This window comes from Dysidea avara, chromosome 4 (genome assembly GCF_963678975.1).
Source record: "Dysidea avara chromosome 4, odDysAvar1.4, whole genome shotgun sequence".
Lineage (NCBI taxonomy): Eukaryota > Metazoa > Porifera > Demospongiae > Dictyoceratida > Dysideidae > Dysidea > Dysidea avara.
In genome coordinates, this window is record NC_089275.1 from 29,738,306 (window position 1) to 29,758,701 (window position 20,396).

General features: G+C 37.1%; 2 protein-coding genes across 3 annotated transcripts in view; one reads left to right on the top strand and one right to left on the bottom strand.

Moving 5' to 3' along the window:
- The window catches only part of LOC136254643 (uncharacterized), a 217,115-nt gene extending 200,475 nt beyond the window's left edge, over positions 1-16,640 (bottom strand). The window contains exons 1-8 of one of the 2 annotated variants that reach the window (XR_010700595.1): positions 16,134-16,638; positions 15,926-16,085; positions 15,699-15,803; positions 15,380-15,648; positions 15,291-15,319; positions 15,107-15,240; positions 14,621-14,686; positions 14,184-14,561 (exon numbers count right to left, since the gene is read on the bottom strand). Coding sequence is in view for 1 of the 2 variants with exons in the window: in XM_066047397.1 (XP_065903469.1) it covers positions 14,621-14,686; positions 15,107-15,200; positions 15,291-15,319; positions 15,380-15,388 (198 nt within the window). In the remaining variant the exon portion in view is untranslated. Of the gene's footprint in view, positions 1-14,183; positions 14,562-14,620; positions 14,687-15,106; positions 15,241-15,290; positions 15,320-15,379; positions 15,649-15,698; positions 15,804-15,925; positions 16,086-16,133 lie in introns of those variants that run through there. The other variant, XM_066047397.1, reaches the window with a different exon arrangement.
- Positions 1-20,396, top strand: part of LOC136254618 (uncharacterized) — a 248,088-nt gene that overhangs the window by 197,911 nt on the left and 29,781 nt on the right. Inside the window, exons 45-51 of the mRNA XM_066047362.1 lie at positions 5,871-5,942; positions 7,802-7,922; positions 10,582-10,749; positions 12,031-12,091; positions 12,145-12,250; positions 12,845-12,897; positions 13,188-13,314. Of these exons, the coding sequence (XP_065903434.1) occupies positions 5,871-5,942; positions 7,802-7,922; positions 10,582-10,749; positions 12,031-12,091; positions 12,145-12,250; positions 12,845-12,897; positions 13,188-13,314 (708 nt within the window). The remainder of the gene's footprint in view (positions 1-5,870; positions 5,943-7,801; positions 7,923-10,581; positions 10,750-12,030; positions 12,092-12,144; positions 12,251-12,844; positions 12,898-13,187; positions 13,315-20,396) is intronic.

A 20,396-nucleotide genomic window follows, 5' to 3' on the forward strand; every position in this document is an offset into this window, starting at 1 on the left:
GATCTTTCTACAGGGTGATTTTTTTGTAGCTGAACTCTCTACAAGTTAACTTCTTCTAGCTGATCTCTCTACAGGGAGATTTGTTTGTAGCTGAACTCTCTACATGTGATTTGTTTGCAGCTGAACTCTCTACATGATGGTTTCTTTGTAACTGAACTCTCTACAAGGAAACTTCTTCTAGCTGATCTCTCTACAGGGAGATTTGTTTGTAACTGAACTTTCAACATGCAGGTGATTTGTTTGCAACTGAACTCTCTACATGATGGTTTCTTTGAAGCTGAACTCTCCACAAGGTACCTTCTTCTAGCTGATCTCTCTACAGGGAGATTTGTTTGTAGCTGAACTCTCTACAGGTGATTTGTTTTTAGCTGAACTCTCTACATGATGGTTTCTTTGTAGCTGAACTCTCTACAAGGTAACTTCTTCTAGCTGATCTCTCTACAGGAAGATTTCTTTGTAAGTGAACTCTCTACAAGGTGACTCCTTCTAGCTGATCTTTCTACAGGGTGATTTGTTTGTAGCTGAACTCTCTACAAGGAAACTTCTTCTAACTGATCTCACTACAGGGAGATTTGTTTGTAGCTGAACTCTCTACAGGTGAATTGTTTGCAGCTGAACTCTCTACATGATGGTTTCTTTGTAGCTGAACTCTCTACAAGGTAACTTCTTCTAGCTGATCTCTCTACAGGGAGATTTGTTTGTAGCTGAAGTCTCTATAGGTGATTTGTTTACTGCTGAACTCTCTACAATATGGTTTCTTTGTAGCTGAATTCTCCACAAGGTAACTTCTTCTAGCTGATCTTTCTACAGGGTGATTTGTTTGTAGCTGAACTCTCTATAAGGAAACTTCTTCTAGCTGATCTCTCTACAGGGAGATTTGTTTGTAGCTGAACTCTCTACAGGTGATTTGTTTGCAGCTGAACTCTCTACATGGTGGTTTCTTTGTAGCTGAACTCTCTACAAGGTAATTTCTTTTAGCTGATGTCTCTACAGGGTCACTAGTTTGTAGCTGAATTCTATACATGATGGTTCCTTTGTAACTGAACTCTCTACAAGGTGACTCCTTCTAGCTGATCTTTCTACAGGGTGATTTGTTTGTAGCTGAACTCTCTACAAGGAAACTTCTTCTAGCTGATCTCTCTACAGGGAGATTTGTTTGTAGCTGAACTCTCTACAGGTGTTTTGTTTGCAGCTGAACTCTTTACATGATGGTTTCTTTGTAGCTGAACTCTCTACAAGGTAATTTCTTCTAGCTGATCTCTCTACAGGGAGATTTGCTTGTAGCTGAACTCTCTACATGTGATTTGTTTGCAGCTGAACTCTCTACAAGAAAACTTCTTCTAGCTGATCTCTCTACAGGGAGATTTGCTTGTAGCTGAACTCTCTACATGTGATTTGTTTGCAGCTGAACTCTCTACAAGAAAACTTCTTCTAGCTGATCTCTCTACAGGGAGATTTGCTTGGTGCTGAACTCTCTACATGTGATTTGTTTGCAGCTGAACTCTCTACATGATAGTTTCTCTGTAGCTGAACTCTCTATAAGGTAACTTCTTTTAGCTGATGTCTCTACAAGGTCACTAGTTTGTAGCTGAACTTTCTACATAATGGTTTCTTTGTAACTGAACTCTCTGCAAGGTGACTTCTTCTAGCTGATCTCTCTACAGGGTGATTTGTTTGTAGCTGAACTCTCTACAAGGAATCTTCTTCTATTTATCTCTCTACAGGGCGATTTGTTTGTAGTTGAACTCTCTACATGGTAGTTTCTTTGTAGCTGAACTCTACAAGGTGATTTCTTCTAGCTGAATTATCCCTTTCCTTAGTTGCGTGAACTCCCTATAAGGTAAATTTTTCTAGCTGATCTCTCTACAGGGTGAATTGTTTGTAGCTGATCTCTGTACGGGGTGACTTGTTTCTAGCTTATCTCTATACAGGTTACTTGTTTCTAGCTGAACTCTTGAATTCTCTTCAGGGTGACTGCTCTATTAGGATGACTGCTCTATTAGAGTATCTCGATCTCGCACTTGCTGCACCAAGTTGGATTTCGTATTATAACTCCGTGGCTTTGAGTCTGATTCTTCTACTCCATTGAAGAGCCTTTCTAAGATGATTACTCCATCTGTACAGTGATTTTCAAAGCATTACCCCAAGTGGTCTATCTGGTAGGCATGGCAAGTAGTCGTTTTTCAATAGCTAATCTCGATTGTGTAATTGTTTCACAGTGTTGGTTTTTTCGTTGTATCTTCCTGGTTTTATGCTCAATTTCTTTCAAACCACAAAAGGTTTGAGGTTCAATAGTTAACCTATTCACCCACCGATTTTCAGCTTCTTTCCATACGCGGTTTATGCTGTAGGCGTGACAACATATTGGTGTTATTTTTTGTGAATAATCGCTCATAACTCTTTGCCTGTTTATCGTATTCCAGCCAAAGTTGGTACCGAGATGCACCTTTATACCCCCTTTCTGTGTGCAAAATGTCAAGGCAATCAGACAGGGCGTTCGCGTTTTATAGCAGTTTTTGTAAGTGTGCGAAAGGGAGAAAGAAAAATAAGAAGAAAAAAAAACGAAGAAACTAAGCCAATTTTTGAACTCGCATATCTCGGGAACGCGTGAAGCGATTGCGCTCAAATTAGGAATGTGGAGTGCTGAAGTTGGAGGGAGTGTCCACAGCAAAAATCGTCTTGTTTCATCAAGGCAGCACAGAGCTACGGAGGTGCGAATATTGCGTTTTCTTTCTTCCTGTTAATATACTCATGGGTGTTGCGCGCCGGCTTCTTGGGCCGCACAACACACTACCGTGTGTCTTGTTATGTTATGGTATGTAGTGGAATTTTGTAGTCTATTATTGCTATATGGGAGTGTACACCTCTAATAACCACTCCTGATAAGGCCATGCCAACTTTGTCTTACACAATGAAGGTGTACAAGTACAATGCAACCTGTATTAGTGACCACCTGTATTGAAAGACCACCCTTGTGCTGCAATTTATTTAGTTAGATTTACTGTATGGCTAATTCCATATCAGTTCACCAAAGTTTTGCACATGACCCCCTCAGAATTGGATGAAATTGGTGTGTGGGTATCCCAAGTGGTCATATGTGTCCCTTCACCCATTGCTTGTATGGCTTCCCAGAAATGGCTTATTTAGTATTCTATTTTTGCTGTACTTGTGATCATTCAAAGCATAATAACTTGGGTGTTTTTAAAATGTATTGCATCACTTTAAAGCTTGAAGAAAAAGCTTTCGTTTTTTTATATTTAACAGCTTAATTTGATGAAGATGATGATTAACCATGTCTCCTAATCTTTGACCTTTGCTCTACCAAAAGTGCTGATTAGAATTTTTTGTGGATATTTGTCAGACATTCACCTATTAGTTGCAAAAGTTTCAGTGTGGGGTCTCTATGGGATTATGAGATAGGTAGCTAGTGGTGTTTGCGGTATTATAGTAGATATCCCATGTAGTATTGCACACCTTGAAGCCCATTCTGCTGATTTAGGTTTGCAGACACACAAGTCTCTTTGATTAAACTGCAAGTTAAATGTATGCATATATAAACAGGTTGTGACAAAGGCATGCCAGTAATACAAGTTTGTTACTGTGGTGATACAGTGTGATGCTGTTTGGTAGCAAATGTCATTTCTTTTTTTGTCAGAGTACACACAACCACTTCTTGTCCTTGGGTCTATGAGCATTAGAATGTCATCCATTGGTATAGTGTAGATATTCTGGGGCACTGAGTATTTGAATGAGTTTGATGGACCATGTGGATGCAGTAATGTCAGCTTCACTTCCTTAGTGTCACTGCAAACTTCAAGCACACAAGCTAACCACCGATTCTCTTCATGTCAACAAGTGACAAATCTAGCAATCGATTCTGGTGAAGATTCATTCTTTGCTAGAGCAACTTTCTCTTTCCTGAAAACATCATGTTATGAGTAAAATTTTATTTCCACTGTGCTATCTGAGATTGGCACAAAAGAGTGCAGTTTTCTCATACCATGGATTGTAAGTGAGAGTTGATAACCTGTTGTCTTGAATAATCTTCATTGTTACAATACTTAAAGTAAGCAGCAGGTATGTTGTTACATGCTAAATTGAACAACTGATGTGGTGTCATTAGCTGGTCATTGTACTGCCTTTGCAAACTATATAAGCTGGCTGCATTTGAAAACAATATAACTAAATAAATTGCGGCACAAGGGTGGTCTTTCAATACAGGTGGTCACTAATACAGATTGCACTGTACTTGGACACCTTCATTGTGTAAAACAAAGTTGGCATGGCCTTGTTAGGAGTGGTTATTAGAGGTGTACACTCCCATACAGCAATAATAGACTACAAAATTCCACTACATACCACAACATAATTCATTATATCTCTTGAACCCATTGTGGCCCCACTACAAAAAGTTTACCAACAATAGACCATAACCTAATTATTATTTACTAAAAAAATTCAAGGAATTTGAAGCAGCACTTTTTGAAATATTACGGATTACAGTTTTTAATGGAGCCTTTTTGAACCTTAATTAAATTTATATCCCATAGTTTATGGATTACTTGAGAGATCAATTAACAGTCTTTAATCACTGAAAATTTTATTTCAAAATAGTAACACAGTGGTGAACTACAGATGATTTTGTAACTCAAGATGGACCAATTTTTCATGAAATATTCAAAATATTTGTGGTCATAAATCAGAAACTATGTGGTGTATGAGGCTAAAAATTGGTATGGGTGATGAGCAACATAGGTACTACAAACACACCAAGTTTTGCCAAAATCTGAGAGGTGATCCTACAATTTCTAGGTGATTTGACATGGAATGACCCCTAACTCAGATGCTATTAAGACATACACATTACTTGTAATTGTGACCAGATCTTACCACCAAAACATGATATGATAGAGCAAACAAATGATTCTGTGATTGCAATACAACTTGATAGCTACATCCATACAGTACATATTGGTTTCTATATTTCCTTGTTCCACACTAGCTTTGTGCGCATACAGATGGGATCAGAATGAAATTCCTGTTACTCTGAAAATAGCCTATTATGCTTTTGAGCAGTGTTCAAAAATTCAGCCAATTATGTTCAAAACTATGTTTTCAAAATCAAGATTATGCTCTAGAGTTGGCTGCTTTATTAGAGTATATCACCCTTTCCTGACTGCTGTATTAGAGTAAGCGACTGCTCTATTAGAGTATTTCAATCTTATTTCTGTGAAATGTACATAATTATCCAATTCAAGAAACATTAATTTTTCTTGATATGAAATGCAGTAGTAAGGTGCATGTTTTGCTGGATTTTTGGAGTGTGCATTGCACATTTGATTAAAAATCTTGAAAATTGTTCTATTATGCTGGGTTGATGCTTTTACTAGTCTATTATGCTCGAAATTAACTGGTGCAAGTCTAGTGTATGAAGTGTTTTCAGCCATCTGCAGCTTTAGTTATGCTGCCTTTGTCATTGTGATATCTAACGTTTTTGTCCTTCCATTTCTGAGTACTATTACATGCCCACTCATTTCCCCACCCTCCACTGGTCAGTGGTTAAATTAAACATAACAAACAGATGTGTATATTAAAAGTGAAAATTTGGTGATCATTACCTTTGCCTGTAGTGAGCTATGACAACTTGAATAGTATAATGCATGATATCTAACTATCTCCAGTGCACAGACTTGTGGGATTCTTGCAGATATGATCACAATTTATTGTTATGTAACACTGGCTTGTTCACTGACATTCATACATATGTTTTGCTGTTTCATACATAACACTGTAAAGCAACACGATTGATGCACATAATAATATATATGTTTATTTTTCTGAGTAGCAATAATTGATTGTGTTACCTACAGGATTCCATAGGTGTGTTGGATAGTTTACTTGATGAAAGAAATGATGTTTCATTTGAGCAGATGACAGATGAGGTCTGTTAATAATTTGGAATTTGCAGAAATAAAATGAGCATGCAACGCATGTAACATGAAATAGCTTGACTGAATACATTGTCAGGATGTTGTAAATATATAGGCAGAGGACACTTAATTCAAGAAGATACTTCTACCTGTGAAAATTACTTACAGTATGATAGGAGTTTTAAGCAGATGGTTGTGGCATTTGTCTTTGTTTTTTATGGAACAGTCCACTTATTAAAGTAGCCCAGTGTATAGATACTAGTATATATTTTAATTTAAAAATGAAATAGAGATCCAAGTGATAAAAAGTAGTGAAACTAGAGATGGATGATGGTATTACAGCACAGCTCAGTGGGGAAATCCCTACATTGGTATGTTATAACAATTATTTTGTTGACCGCCAAAGTAGGGATTTTTCATCAAGCTATGCTGTAATACCATCATTCATCTCTTGTTTTACTACTTTTTATTGCTTGGATCCCGAAAAATATACAATTATTTTTATTATAGCATACAGCTATACATGTGTGGCTGTTCTATTAGGGTGACTGCTGTATTAGAGTATCTCAAGTCAGCTTTAGTCTACCAAGACTGAGGCATAGTCACTATTCCTTATTTTCACTATGCTATCATTACAAATGCAGCTAAACCAATAAGGGGTGTGGTCATTGTATTTGAGTGAATAGATTGATAAGCAGTGTGGTCTCAGCGCTTGATTGGTATTAATTGACCAAGATCATTAATGGGAGTGGTCTCAATCCTGTCATGATGTTATAGACGTCTATTGGGTGTCCAGTATCTTTTACAGTAGCGTAAGGCTTTAAATACGTTTGTGGTGTCTAAAATTAATATACTGCTCATGGAAAGTGTAATACGGAAAATTAACACCTGAATTATGGTTTTTTCACGATGAACAGCCTTTATTAAGATAAAACAAACAAGGAACAGAGGGTACACAATCATTGGAACCCCAAAAGGCACATCCCACTGGTGAGTTTGTTATTGTGGCATAAAATGGTGGCTGTACACTTGTTTGTTTGGCCTCTAGCCTTGCGACTGTGCTCAGGCAGGCAGGCAGGCAGGCAGGCAGGCAGGCAGGCAGGCAGGCAGGCAGGCAGGCAGGCAGGCAGGCAGGCAGGCAGGCAGGCAGGCAGGCAGGCAGGCAGGCAGGCAGGCAGGCAGAAAGTTTGAGTTAGGAATTTTTTAAAAAAGAATTCTATATCCGGCCACATGTAGGTGTTGTCTTGTTTTTAATCCTGTATTTGATGTTAGATAGACTAATATCTTCCTTTAGACTCTATTTAGGCTGTTTTGGGTGGGTAATATATCTCGTATACTCCACCTTGTTTTCTAATATACTCCACGCCTTCAGGCACAATATAACATATGCTCAAAATCTAGGTATGTCCAATCATTATGTGTTGTTCTCATGAAATGATTTAACGAGCATGATTATTTTGTCATGTGAGGACACATAGTTGCCATGGCGCTAGTATTATCGCAAGAAAAACCAGCCACTTTTGCCGAGCCTACAGCAGAAACAGCCGTGGATGAGGTAAGTAACCTGAGTGTAATGTGAAATAGAGTCTAAAGCAGTTATATGGGCACAATGTGGAGTCTATGAAATTTATAAACCCTCAGGCCCTTAGTAGCGCCCTCGCTTCACTCGTGCACTACAGCCCAGGCCTTCAGGTTTATAGGTCCCACATTGTGACCATATATAACTATTATGTAAAGTTGATTTTCATTGCGTATAATGTTTCTAGGATGATTCTTAAAGGTGAAATTTTAGGTGGCGTGTGTCATTTTATTGGCGATCCTTACTTAAATTGTATTCATCAATATGATACTCCATGTTTTATTGTGTACAGGTTATAGCACCAGTCTCAGTTAGTGAAAGACTGCTCATGAATACAGAGGAAATTGGAGTTTTGTTCAGTAGAACTATCAATGATACTGGAAACCAAACTATCAGAGCTACTAATAATATTGGTAAGCTTGTACATAAAATATTAAGAATGAATCAGATAATTAGAAATTTTACACAAATTTAGAAAAGAAGTTGTTAGAAAAGCTGGTAAAATCAGTCAATTACAGTAGTTTTAATTGTAATGCAAGAGACTTGTTGCCTGTATTACTGTACCTGACAATTGCTACATCCTACCATAATGATTTAATTTTGTACATCTGTATAGACTGTCTGCAAATGTGACTCAGTATGGGAAAACCGGTCTTATTGCCTATTTAAAGGTATCGAGAAATTTTGGTTTTAAGTATTTAGTGTGTTGTAGCTTGTCAATGGTTGAAGCTATGTGTACCAAATTTTAAACACGTTTTACACCAATTCCTTACCTTCTAGAGCATCCACTGTGCAAGTAGCCATCAGTTAAGTTTCCTGCCATTTTACGTAGATAGTTTTTTAATTGAGGTTGACTGTATCAGGTGAGCTCCAAAAGGGGAGGGAGGCAGGGGCCCGGAAGAGGGCAAGAGGCTGTTTAAAAATTGAAAAGGAAGGCGTAGGAATGAATTAGGCTAAGTTATGGGACATTCAAGTATGGAATTTCACAGAATAGGTCTTTATTCAACACCATGGAGCTGTACAGCCACATACAGCAATCCACAGGCTGACCAGAGCTCCATTAAGGCCCCACACTGCACGTACGGATCGCCACTGAGCTTGGGAAAAGTAGCCAGCAAAACCATACCACTCAAGTCTAGAAATTAGATAGTTTATTCAGTTAGTTTTTTGTTCTTGGTGAAAAATCGAATCTAATGACATGGTCGATAAGACCGGTTTTCCCAAATCTAGTCACTTGATGTTATAAGATTATCTGCATGAGTGCTAATTACTGTGTGTAATTATATTCAACACTATTGTCAGGAGTGAAAAGTTTTGTCAATTTTGTCAGCTTATAAAATTCCAAGTAGAATACTTTTTCATTATGCCATGCATTCTATGTAGTCACTGAGAATTCACACTGTATGGAGTACTTAGATCATACTGCACAGATTGGATAGATAGAATTGATTTGTGTATAATACTGAACTTTCATACTAGCTTGCTAATCTACATAGCTATCCCCAAACAATTATTCAGATTCCAGTGACGACTCAGCTTTCACCGCATTATCATTCTAACTGAATACTAATTCTAACAGAATAGTAGTTCTAAATTAGCATTTTAAAAATGTACAGGTAAATTTACCTCCTCTCCTCTAGTGTACTCTCTTTACTCTTGTGAAAACACTGAAAATGTGACCGGATATGCGAAAAGGGGTATTATAGCCTTTCCAATTGCATGTACTTGGAAATCCATAACTTGATTGTGAGTATAGTACCAGCCTGAAATTTGGTCACTTTTAGGGACCCGCCGATTAGCCTCATAATTTTACCTATTATGCTATGCTGCACTGCTCAAAAATTTACCTATTATGCTAAAATGTATGCTCAATACTTATCTATTATGCTCAAATTATGCCCAATTATTATGCCTCAGTTCTCATGCTCTGCTAATAATTTCCAGTTTATGGATAAATAGTAAGTGGGTGAAGCACAACCTTACTTGTCAGAATGCATATCACAGAAAAGATCGATGTACTCTAATAGAACAATCAGCTATGTGATTGTTCTATTAGAGTTACTGTCTGTTCTATTAGAGTATATCGATCTTTCTGTGATAGCTATTTTCATAAGCAAGAATTCGTACTGTTACAAAATATTCTACCTATTATGCTAGCATTATGCTCAATGCTTTCAGGTACCTATTATGCTCATAATTATGCCAGCATAATTGGCGGGTCCCTAGTCACTTTACACTCCGAACAAAGCGTTATTCCTGGATGTAATTTTAAGACAGTACGTTAAACACATGATGAGTTATGACTTGTCAAATTTGGAAGCCTATAAGACCCCTTTTCGCAGGTCCGGTCACAAAATAAATTAATAATGAATGATTCCTATAGTAGATGTGCTACAGTATAATAATTTTATACATAGTTATATTATCACAGGGTGAGTACAATATCTTAGTTATTGACATGAGTTGAAGGCAAAGCTGAAGACTAGTGTCAGTAACTAAGATATTCTACAATTGCTGTGTTAAATGGCTTCTACCCAAGTAAAACACTTTTGCAAGTACTTAAAATGTGACCGGGCCTGCGAAAATAGGGCATGTGGGCACAAACTACACTCCGTGACTCTACAGGTCATATCTCAGTACTGGAATAGAATATTTGTATTCTGTAACTTGTATCATAAAGCTGATTAAATGCTTACTAAGAGCTGAAAATTGCATTGCCATAACATAATAATACAAAATGTTACGGGTGATGAAAGTTTGAAAAAGTAGGCCAAAATCATGTGCCCACATGCCCTATTTTCGCAGGCCCAGTCACAAATGTGGTATATGGCTTCATTTATTGTTTAAATAGGAAGCTTAAAATTGCTGATGTAGTATTACATATGCATTATACTTATTTGCTGTGTTTGCTATTTGTTGTAAACCCCTATATATGTATATTAAAGATCAGAATTAAACACCTTATTGAACTGTTTGGTGGTAGTTATTGCCCAAGTGATAACTACTATTCAGTTACAATAAACTCTTTGGATTCACTGGATATAGCTTCTTCACATTATGTTTTACTATTAGTTATTGGAGCTCAGATTGCAACTCAAGAAAACTTGAAGAAAGTCAACACTGTTGAGTTTCCTCCATCTGACTCGTCTACTAATAATAATAATTTTATGATGTTTGGAAATATGACACCCATGATTCAAATTCCATCCTCTGTTATTATCAATCAGATTGCTGAGGAAGGTGTGTACACATAATAAATTATACAGTTTACCATTAGAAGTGCTGTTCTATGTATATCTTTTCTCATTGCAATGGAGCATGAACATCATATAGTAGTACTGTATAGTAGGGACCACAAAGGTGTAGGCATGGCCCACGAAAAACATTACCCAAAACCATCCTCACTTTTCCCTGATGATGATGAAACAGTATTGGTTAGGTAAAATGCTCAAACAAGTCTTCAGATCAGCCCAAAACGCTTTCAACAAGTTGTTACGGAATTAAAAAATATATATTTAATGGAATTTTTACTGACTAACTGAGTAACTGACTGACTGATTCCTTCAGACAAGCGTAACTTGATAACGGCTAAGGTTATGGGCTTGATTTTTCATTGTTTGACGTTGCTTCAGCTGGACACATGCCTTTTGGCATACTGCAGTATGTGCAATGCAGTCTTCATGGACTTACCAGTGTCCTCCTTTGTGTCCCATTCATATTTGCTGACAGCAAAAGGTGTCAATTTAGTAGTAGCGCGTGATGCATGACTTCCCTTTTTAAAGGAAATTGTGTGTATTTTTCATAGTGGCTACTTTGATTGCAGAGATGCTTTTCGAACAGTTTTTGATTCATAATGCTGTATAACTGGTTGAACATAGCTGAAAATGAAGTGTAATGGATACTTCGCTTTTCAGACAATAATTGACAAAGCCAAAATATGTGCCTTTACTATACTTACCAAGTGAAGTGGTCTTCTCCACACAAAGGATTCAGTGCACAAAAACTGGACTCAAAATATTGGTACATGTAATGACTGCATTTCACACCACCACAACAGAGTGAATCCATATATAATAATCACAACGAGGTTTATTTATTAGGCACATGCACTTAACAACTATATGTTAATCATGATTTTTTTGTGAACTTTTAGTGTATGTGCCTAACAACCAGACTCTACAGTATTTAAATGAACTATTACTGTATGTGCAAAAAATCACTAATGTTTTGTCCCTCAAAAATTTCTAGCCACTGTATATGGTCTATACAAGCTGAAAGTTTATCTTGGCCAAATTTAAAACTAATGTACGTGTATTTGTAAACTCATCCCCTTAGTGGATACGAAATTTTATGATGTAATTTTAGATTTAAGTGTAGAAAAACCAGGTAAATTCACCATGCATAAACATGAATAATTGTAGTATTCTGATTGTGCAATAGTTTGATAAATATTATACTGATGAAACATTTTACAGTATTGTTATATATTGCATAATGAAATGTGGTGTTTTGTTTATCTAGGTGCCAGCGTCCCAGTTATCTTCATTGTTGCCAGAAATACACGTTTACCAACTGATGAAGGGTGTGTATAGGTTATTTAAATGACATTTCATGTTAGATATTTCCTATCTGTAGGGAAAGAGTAGAAAGTTTCTTGTTATCCAGTCAAATATCTAACCAGATACAAACAAGGACAGAACTTGGTGGTGAAACTGCACTACTATCTTTTAACATTGATCCAGTAAGCATAACTTGTGTAACTACTCAAACCAGGGATGTAGCCAGAACCTGGACTACCTAGATCCAGGCCCATGCATCAACAACAATTGACACCAAGAGCGAGATACTCTAATAGAACAGTCACTCTAAACAGCAGTCAGGCTAATATTCAGTAATAGCAGCCATTCTAATAATTTGCTGAAATCAGCCTCACGTTCAATTTTAGAGGGCCTAATGTCCTGCCAGTGGTTGGATGTATTTAGTAGAAAGCTTACAATAAGTATCAAGATCAAGATGCTAATAGAGCAATCACCTAATACAATAGACGAATAAATATTAGGTATAATTGTGATAAGCTGCTGACATAACTCTTAGATTCGATCTCAGGTGATCTAATTTTCAAAAATTTCCTGGAGGAGCATGCCCTCAGACCCCCTAGTGTGGCAGTAATGGCATGTGTTGCATGCTATAGTGTGCTTTTACATGTCTTCCCTTATCTTCAGTAGCTAGGCCCTGGCATCACCAAAAGTCTGACTACACTCCTCACCTAGACTGAATATGATTATATGCAACAACAATATGATATTAATATACATGTCTCTTCTTTTCCTTTCAGCCAGGAAACAGGACTTTCTTTAATCCTCATTGTGAATTCTTTGAGTTTTCTAGGTATGTGCATATGTGACCGGATCTGCGAAATAGGGTCTAATAGCCTTTCCAAATTTTCACGTTTGACAAGGCATAACTCATCATGTGTTTATTCTATTGTCTTAAAATTACATCCAGGAATAGTGCTATGTTAGGAGTGTAAAGTGACCAACTTTCAGGCTGGTACCATTCTCACAAGTAAAGTTATGGATTGCCAAGTACTTGCAATTGGAAAGGCTATATATAACACCCCTTTTCACAGATCCGGTCAGATATGCGTCTGCTGGTTGTTACATGTGTACATATGATAGTACTGCTGACCAAAGTGGAGGGTTTTCAGCTGATGGTATTATTCAGCTCAGTACAACTAACAGAACATTTGTTCAGTGTAGATCTGAGCACTTAACTAGTTTTGCTGTACTAGTGGATGCAACAAGAGTAAGTGTCCTTACAAAGTCAATGCACCTTTGCAGATGCTAAATGTAAAAGCTCCACAACATAATAATAGTTGTCAATATCACAAATGATTTGTGCATAATATTATTGTAGAATATTTGTTAGCTACTTCTATAATTTTATCTTAACTGTGCCTATCACTAAAGTTCTTTACTCTCTATTAAATGATGTGACAAATCAAGACTCACGGTAGTGAGTCGCGCGGCCAAGAAACTACAAAGCGCACGCCCAATTAAAAGACGCGCGGCCACTACTGTGAGTTATTTACGTGTAGGGCCGGTTTCGCAATATTAGTCCTAGATTACGCAACATCTCTCAATAGATTTGTATTGCGGTACGTGATAAAAAAATCTTTAGGAGTCATCATCATAGATTTCTTGCGACCTCGCTAAATAAAAAAGTAACCATCGCAAAATAAAAAATAGGCATATTTTACTTTATTTCTCTACCTTATGTTACAACTACTGTCACGTTATACCAGTCAACATAGCCGTGTTTGTATAGTCCATCTAGCACTGACATTATCCAATCCTGGTTTGCCTATATGCGTATTTTCTTCAATCGAACCTCTAATCCCTACAATAACTTTTAAAGACACGACGTGGACACAAACTCTAATGCCTGATAAACAAATTGTGACAGCGTACTGAACCGTAAATTCCCTAGGGATGGCGTTTTAAGCAGAAATCTTTTAAATTCGATTTAGTGCCACACCCCATGCGAGCGTTTATAAATCGCCAGTTGTCTTATGGTGTGAAGAACAAAATCACTAGCGAAGGTGCTTTAAGCATACTCTTCAATTCTCTATTTACATGTAATTTTTAATAGATTAACCACAAAGGCCGGTAAGGTGAATACAAAAGGTAACAAGGCTTTAGGGGTTACCACCTCTATGTAGTGTGTACCATGTAGCTTGTGTTGTGGCTTTCATTAAGTATTATGCACACACAAATGGTGCAACAAAATTTTGTAATGGATTGCTCGGATGTGGTTCGTGGTGTTGTGACTCGAATGTGGTTCATGGTTTGCCAGTGACCATGTATGAGTTGGGGTTGTTCCACACAACTTACACAATATTCAAATTTCATGATGGCCATGAAAATTTCTTGCCATATGGTAAACATACAACAATGTGTAACAACGTTAATCAACATCACATCAAGATTTGACTAAAAATAGTTCCAACAATAGTGATGATTTCTTGTATGTCAGCATGACGATACTGAGACCTGTAAAAGAATAAGCAGGCACTGAAGTTAACCTTAAATTAAACACTCATGCAACTGACCTGGAACATCGGTAGCAACACCAAAAAACACTTGTTTCGATATCTGATGACACAATCCAGCAGGCACTGAATTAAAAGAGAATTTAATGTACAAAAAATTTATATGCCGGGCTGTATTAATAATAGCATGTACTGTATAATCAAAATGAACAAAAATTATATCCCAGGCTAAGTGAATGAATAACATAACTGTTGGGTAAGCATGTCAAACCTGAACATTAGGACATTAGTCAAACAAAAGTACGCTATCACAACTTGGTCATAATACAATGTTTGTACCACTGGACTTCACACTGGTTGCCCAAAAATTGTGCCATTCCGGGACAACAGCATAATTATGAAACAAATAGTTACTACAACACAGAAGGCTTACTGTCTACACTGATATACCATAATTTAAAAACATAACAGGTGGGCATTAAATACAATACACTTAACATCTGGGTACTAGGAAAAAATCACTAACATCACAACATGTAAACTGACCTGGAAATTAACACCCTTGATGCCACTACAGTCTACACTGGATATTTGTTTGAACCCATCAACACTATGCCTGATACATCTGAGTAGACTGACCCTGCAAATTCACATCACTAGTATACAGTGATAATTGATAACTACAAAAACAACAATTGCAATAATACAATTCTTCTGTACGTCAACTGACCTGAAATTCATGACACTCGATACCGAGACCTGTAAAAGAATAAGCAGGCACTGAAGTCAACCTTAAATTAAACACACATGCAAACTGACCTGGAACATCGGTCGCAACACCAAAGACACCTGTTTCGATATCTGACGAAACAATCCAGCAGGCACTGAATTAAAAAGAGAATGTGCAAAAAATCAATATGCCAGGCTGTACCAATAAAGGATGGATAATCAAAATGAACTAAAAAATATATATCCCATATGCAGGTTAAGTGAGTAACATAACTGTTAGGTAAGCATGTAAACCAGAACATTAGGTCATTAGTCAAACAAAAGTACGCTATCACAAACTGGTCAGTGATAATTGATAACTACAAAAAGAACAATTGTAATAATACAATTCCTCTGAACGGTAACTGACCTGAAATTCATGACACCTGTATCTTTGTTCTTGCGTGGTCTCAACTTACATATGTACCATGATCACATTCAACTGCTAGTGGATAAACCAGTATGACCAGATGGCCTGCAAAAACCAACAAGCAGGTGTTAAATACAATACACCTAAAGCCTGGAATATGAAAAATATCATATAAGCATTATTCCACACTGATATAGTAATAGATTATAGGATGTTGTGGAACTTGCCTAAACGTGTAAACTTTAACATGAGGACAACTGCATAATCTGGACACTTGGAATTGTCCAATACCTAATGAACAAGTTGGTACTAATGATATTCACTTCAACATTTTATCCCAGCTGGGTGAATCTCTTGTAACTGAGTAAAAAGGTGTTTATTTTCCACCTGCAACCAAAGTTCTACATTTCTGTGGTTGAGTGTACATAAACTGACCTGGAAAATCAGTATGCCATAGGGGTATGGAAATGGTTCCTTTCCTTCTGTTGTGACATTACTTACAGCTGACTGGTAAATGATCATCGATGTCCCCGTGGACCCCAACAATGAGTATATCAATAACTTCACAAGTTGGAATGAATTTCCTTTCAACATGTGGTGGAATGAATTTCCTTTCAACATCTGGTGGGCAGGTCAAAAACCCTATCGCACAAACACGGTGAATCAGTGTGTGGTGATATGACACGTTTCACTCCTCGTTTCGTTAGCATTCAAGACCGGCATAAGATATGTCAGAGAGTACCTCAGTATCTTGACTCTTACTTCTTCAAGCGTTGCTCTAGCGATGTATTTTCTCACGAGGGGCTCGAGTTTCTCATTAAAGTCGAGCCGATTAAAGTACGCCTCACCATCCAGTTACATTCTTAAACCATTCAATTTAAAACCACATATCACGAGTGTCCGCTTAAGGTAATTAGGGACTTTCCACGAGATTTCCCCTAAATAGATCACGTGTTAGTTGTCAATCCGGTGGATTCTGGTGGTATGCATGGTTCAACAATACGGTAAGTGTACTTTAATATAGTATAAGCTGTCAATAATTGTTTGTGTACTGCTAAACTAAGTTATTTTTGTGTGATAAGCATGCTTGAGGAAGGGTCTGGGGGACGAGACTAATGTTTTTACAGCAGTTGATGATGGCCAGGCAAAGAACTGTGAGAAGAACTACTGTGATAGTGTGATAGTAGGGAAAAATTCCACCCCTATAGCTCTACCTATAGCTAGGGGCATTAACTAGCATTATCTACAACTACTGTATTATGTTGCTGATATGTACATCCGGGCCAAGAATAAAGGTGAAAGTGGTAGTAAGGCTCAATCCTTTTATTCTGCTGAACAGGCAAGGGAGTCTGGGACTCTGGGGACATGCTCCGGGAAGTATAAGTACTACAACTTTTTTGTTTCAATTGCTTCAAGTATAAAAATTTCAGTCAAAAGGTGATGATCAAGGCTCTGGTCTTATGCACTGGTTGGAGTGGTTGTATCGATACTGCACTGTGACATCCTTGAGGGGTTAGTGCTGGCATTGTCCATGGCAATACTATTCCATCTCCCTGAGTCTTGGTGATTGAGTCCTCCATTCTTTTCTCTGCTGCTCCAATCCTGAAGTTGTGACCACAGTCAAAAGGTGACGATCAAGGCTCTGGTCTTGCATCTATACTGTACTGCAACACCCTTGAGGGGTTAGTACTGGCATTGTCCATCGCAATACTGTTCCATCTCCCATATACAAGTCTTGATGGTTGAGTCCTCTATTCCTTTCTCTGCTGCTCTAATCCTGAAATTGTGACCAAAACATTAAAAAATGGTTATAACATGATAAATGATTATGATGATAACAATTGCAAATGTATTTATAGCTGTGTAGCAACTGTGAACTAGCTAGGCACTTGCAAGTTTAATTAGGTGTCTGAAGCATTTAACATGCACAGATATGAGATATATTCATCACATGCAGGCAGTAAAGATAGATTTACTCTAATAGAACAGTCATACTACACTGTAAATTTATACTTCCGAATTTACAGTGTTATGAAACAATCATTATTATGTTTGGATTTTACTGACTCTCCAAGATAATATTCTGCATTAATGTTAATTGCTCATTTCCAAAAAAATTACCTTTTAAACCAAATGTAGAGTCTATCACTGACAAAAATGAGTGATATCCACCCCAAAAACACCTTCGCTGTAAAAAAGGCGTGCCCAAGAAACTACAAGTACCTGGAACCCAATGTAAAAAAAAACAAAAAGTAAAAACAGCTCAGCTGAAGTGAAAAGTAACTGGTAACTTAAAGAGCTGATATCTGAAGCGGCCAAGAATACAATTACTAAAGTTTAATCCATGCAAGAACACCTTGGCTATAATACAGGTGTGTACATGAAAGTAACTGGCAACTGAAATGACTGATATCTGAAGTGGCCAAGAATGAATGGTCGTATACAACTAATTCAAAAATTTAACACTGAACCTTTATAATTCAGCTGTGTTCTATATTCACTCTTGCTGCATCATAAAGTAATTTCTTTTAACTCTAATTGGCTGGTAATTTGGTCGCCTTTTTTAATAGTCAGTATAATAGAGCAAAAAAAGGCGGCCAAATTACCAGCCAATTAGAGTTAAAAGAAATTACTTTATGATGCAGCAAGAGTGAATATAGAACACAGCTGAATTATAAAGGTTCAGTGTTAAATTTTTGAATTAGTTGTATATGACCATTCATTCTTGGCCACTTCAGATATCAGCCATTTCAGTTGCCAGTTACTTTCATGTACACACCTGTATTATAGCCAAGGTGTTCTTGCATGGATTAAACTTTAGTAATTGTATTCTTGGCCGCTTCAGATATCAGCTCTTTAAGTTACCAGTTACTTTTCACTTCAGCTGAGCTGTTTTTTCTTTTTGTTTTTTTACATTGGGTTCCAGGTACTTGTAGTTTCTTGGGCGCGCCTTTTTTACAGCGAAGGTGTTTTTGGGGTGTAATATATACAGATCTGTAAATGTGTATCCATGTAAAAACAGCCAAGTTGTATAAAAAGGGTGTGGCCTTCAAAAATCCTGGGTGAAAAAGTTGCGAAATCAAAAATCCTGGGTGAAAAAGTTGTGAAATCAAAGGTGGCAACCATGAAATGGCTAAAATGATGTTGATGATAATAAAGTTTAATAATACACAAATCCATTATTAAAATTATGAAATGGCCGCCACTTTTGATTCACAACTTTTTTACATCTAGGATTTTTGAAGTCCGCACCCTTTTATACAGCTTGGTTGTTTTTTGCATATATTTCACTTTTTTTTGTATTTAAATATAATACTACATCCCAAAGTGACTGGCTTTGAGGTTGGTTTTAACACAAATCGTTCTTCTTCTTATCTGCAGATGCAATGACATAATGTAAGACAATCTCTAGTGCTATACCAATACAGAAAAATACCTATACTGATCCGATATAATTATACCATAGCCAAAGGATTTATGTTAATACTGATAATTGCTCTGTAATATTGTGCTTGCTTGTTCATGGCTATAATTGATTTATGCACCTTATGGTTCAAGACAAATGTACAGGACATAAATAAGGGCCAAGGAGCTATAAAGCAGCTGGAGCCTTGGCAAGGCTAACACGCACAAAATATGCTTAAATTAATTAGCTTAACAGATCTGTCAGATCCCACAGTTCTAAGGAGCAAGCATTAAAAATTCTGTATGAGCAGGATATTGCAATTCCGGAAGCTTGATCAAACTAATAGCTCTGGATGATAACTTTCATGTACGAGATACATTGGTCAGCATTGCAAGTGTAAAGTGCCCTAAGCAACCAATCTCAGTTGTAATAAGCTGGACATACAGGCCAGTACATTGGAGGTCCAGTAATGAGCTATAGTAATCTAGTTGTCTGCTTTTAACAGCTGATAGATGATGCTTAGTATTAGTAACAACTGAGACAGTTCTAACAAAATGATGGCATCATTAGCCCTTGGTTTCCCAAATATTACAAATTCCTTTAACCAAACAATTACACTACTTGCTTTATAGCCTTATAATGCTGGTATACTTGCAGGGATCATCATACAATTTTTGTCAGCACTTCTCTACGTAATTATGCACTAGGGTTATCAATGGTTTGGTCACTCAATAATATAATTAGGCATATGATATAATTAAAGTTGCAAAATAGTCAAATCAACATATACAATTTTATTGTAATAGATACTGTTTATTTGCAACTTTTAGAATTTTACTGGGTAACTACATCATTCAGGCACAGGCAGAAAGCAATTCAGGGCAAAAGATTACTGCATGATGGTTTTATATTGAAAATAGTGCCATGACGTAGATGCAGGAAATATCAAGACTCACGGTAGTGAGTCGCGTGGCCAAGAAACTACAAAGTGCGCACCCATATAAAAGATGCGCGGCCACTATTGTGAGTTATTTACGTGTAGGGTCGGTTTCACAATATTAGTCCTGGATTATGCCACATCTCTCAATAGATTTGTATGGCGTTACGTGATAAAAAAATCTTTAGGAGTCGTCATCATCATTATCATCATCACCATTGTCTTGCAGCCTCGCTAAAATATGAATAGGCATATTTATACATATTTCACTTTATTTCTCTATCTTATGTTACACCTACCATTACGTTAACCTGTCAATATACCCGTGTTTGTGCGGTCCATCTAGCACTGACAC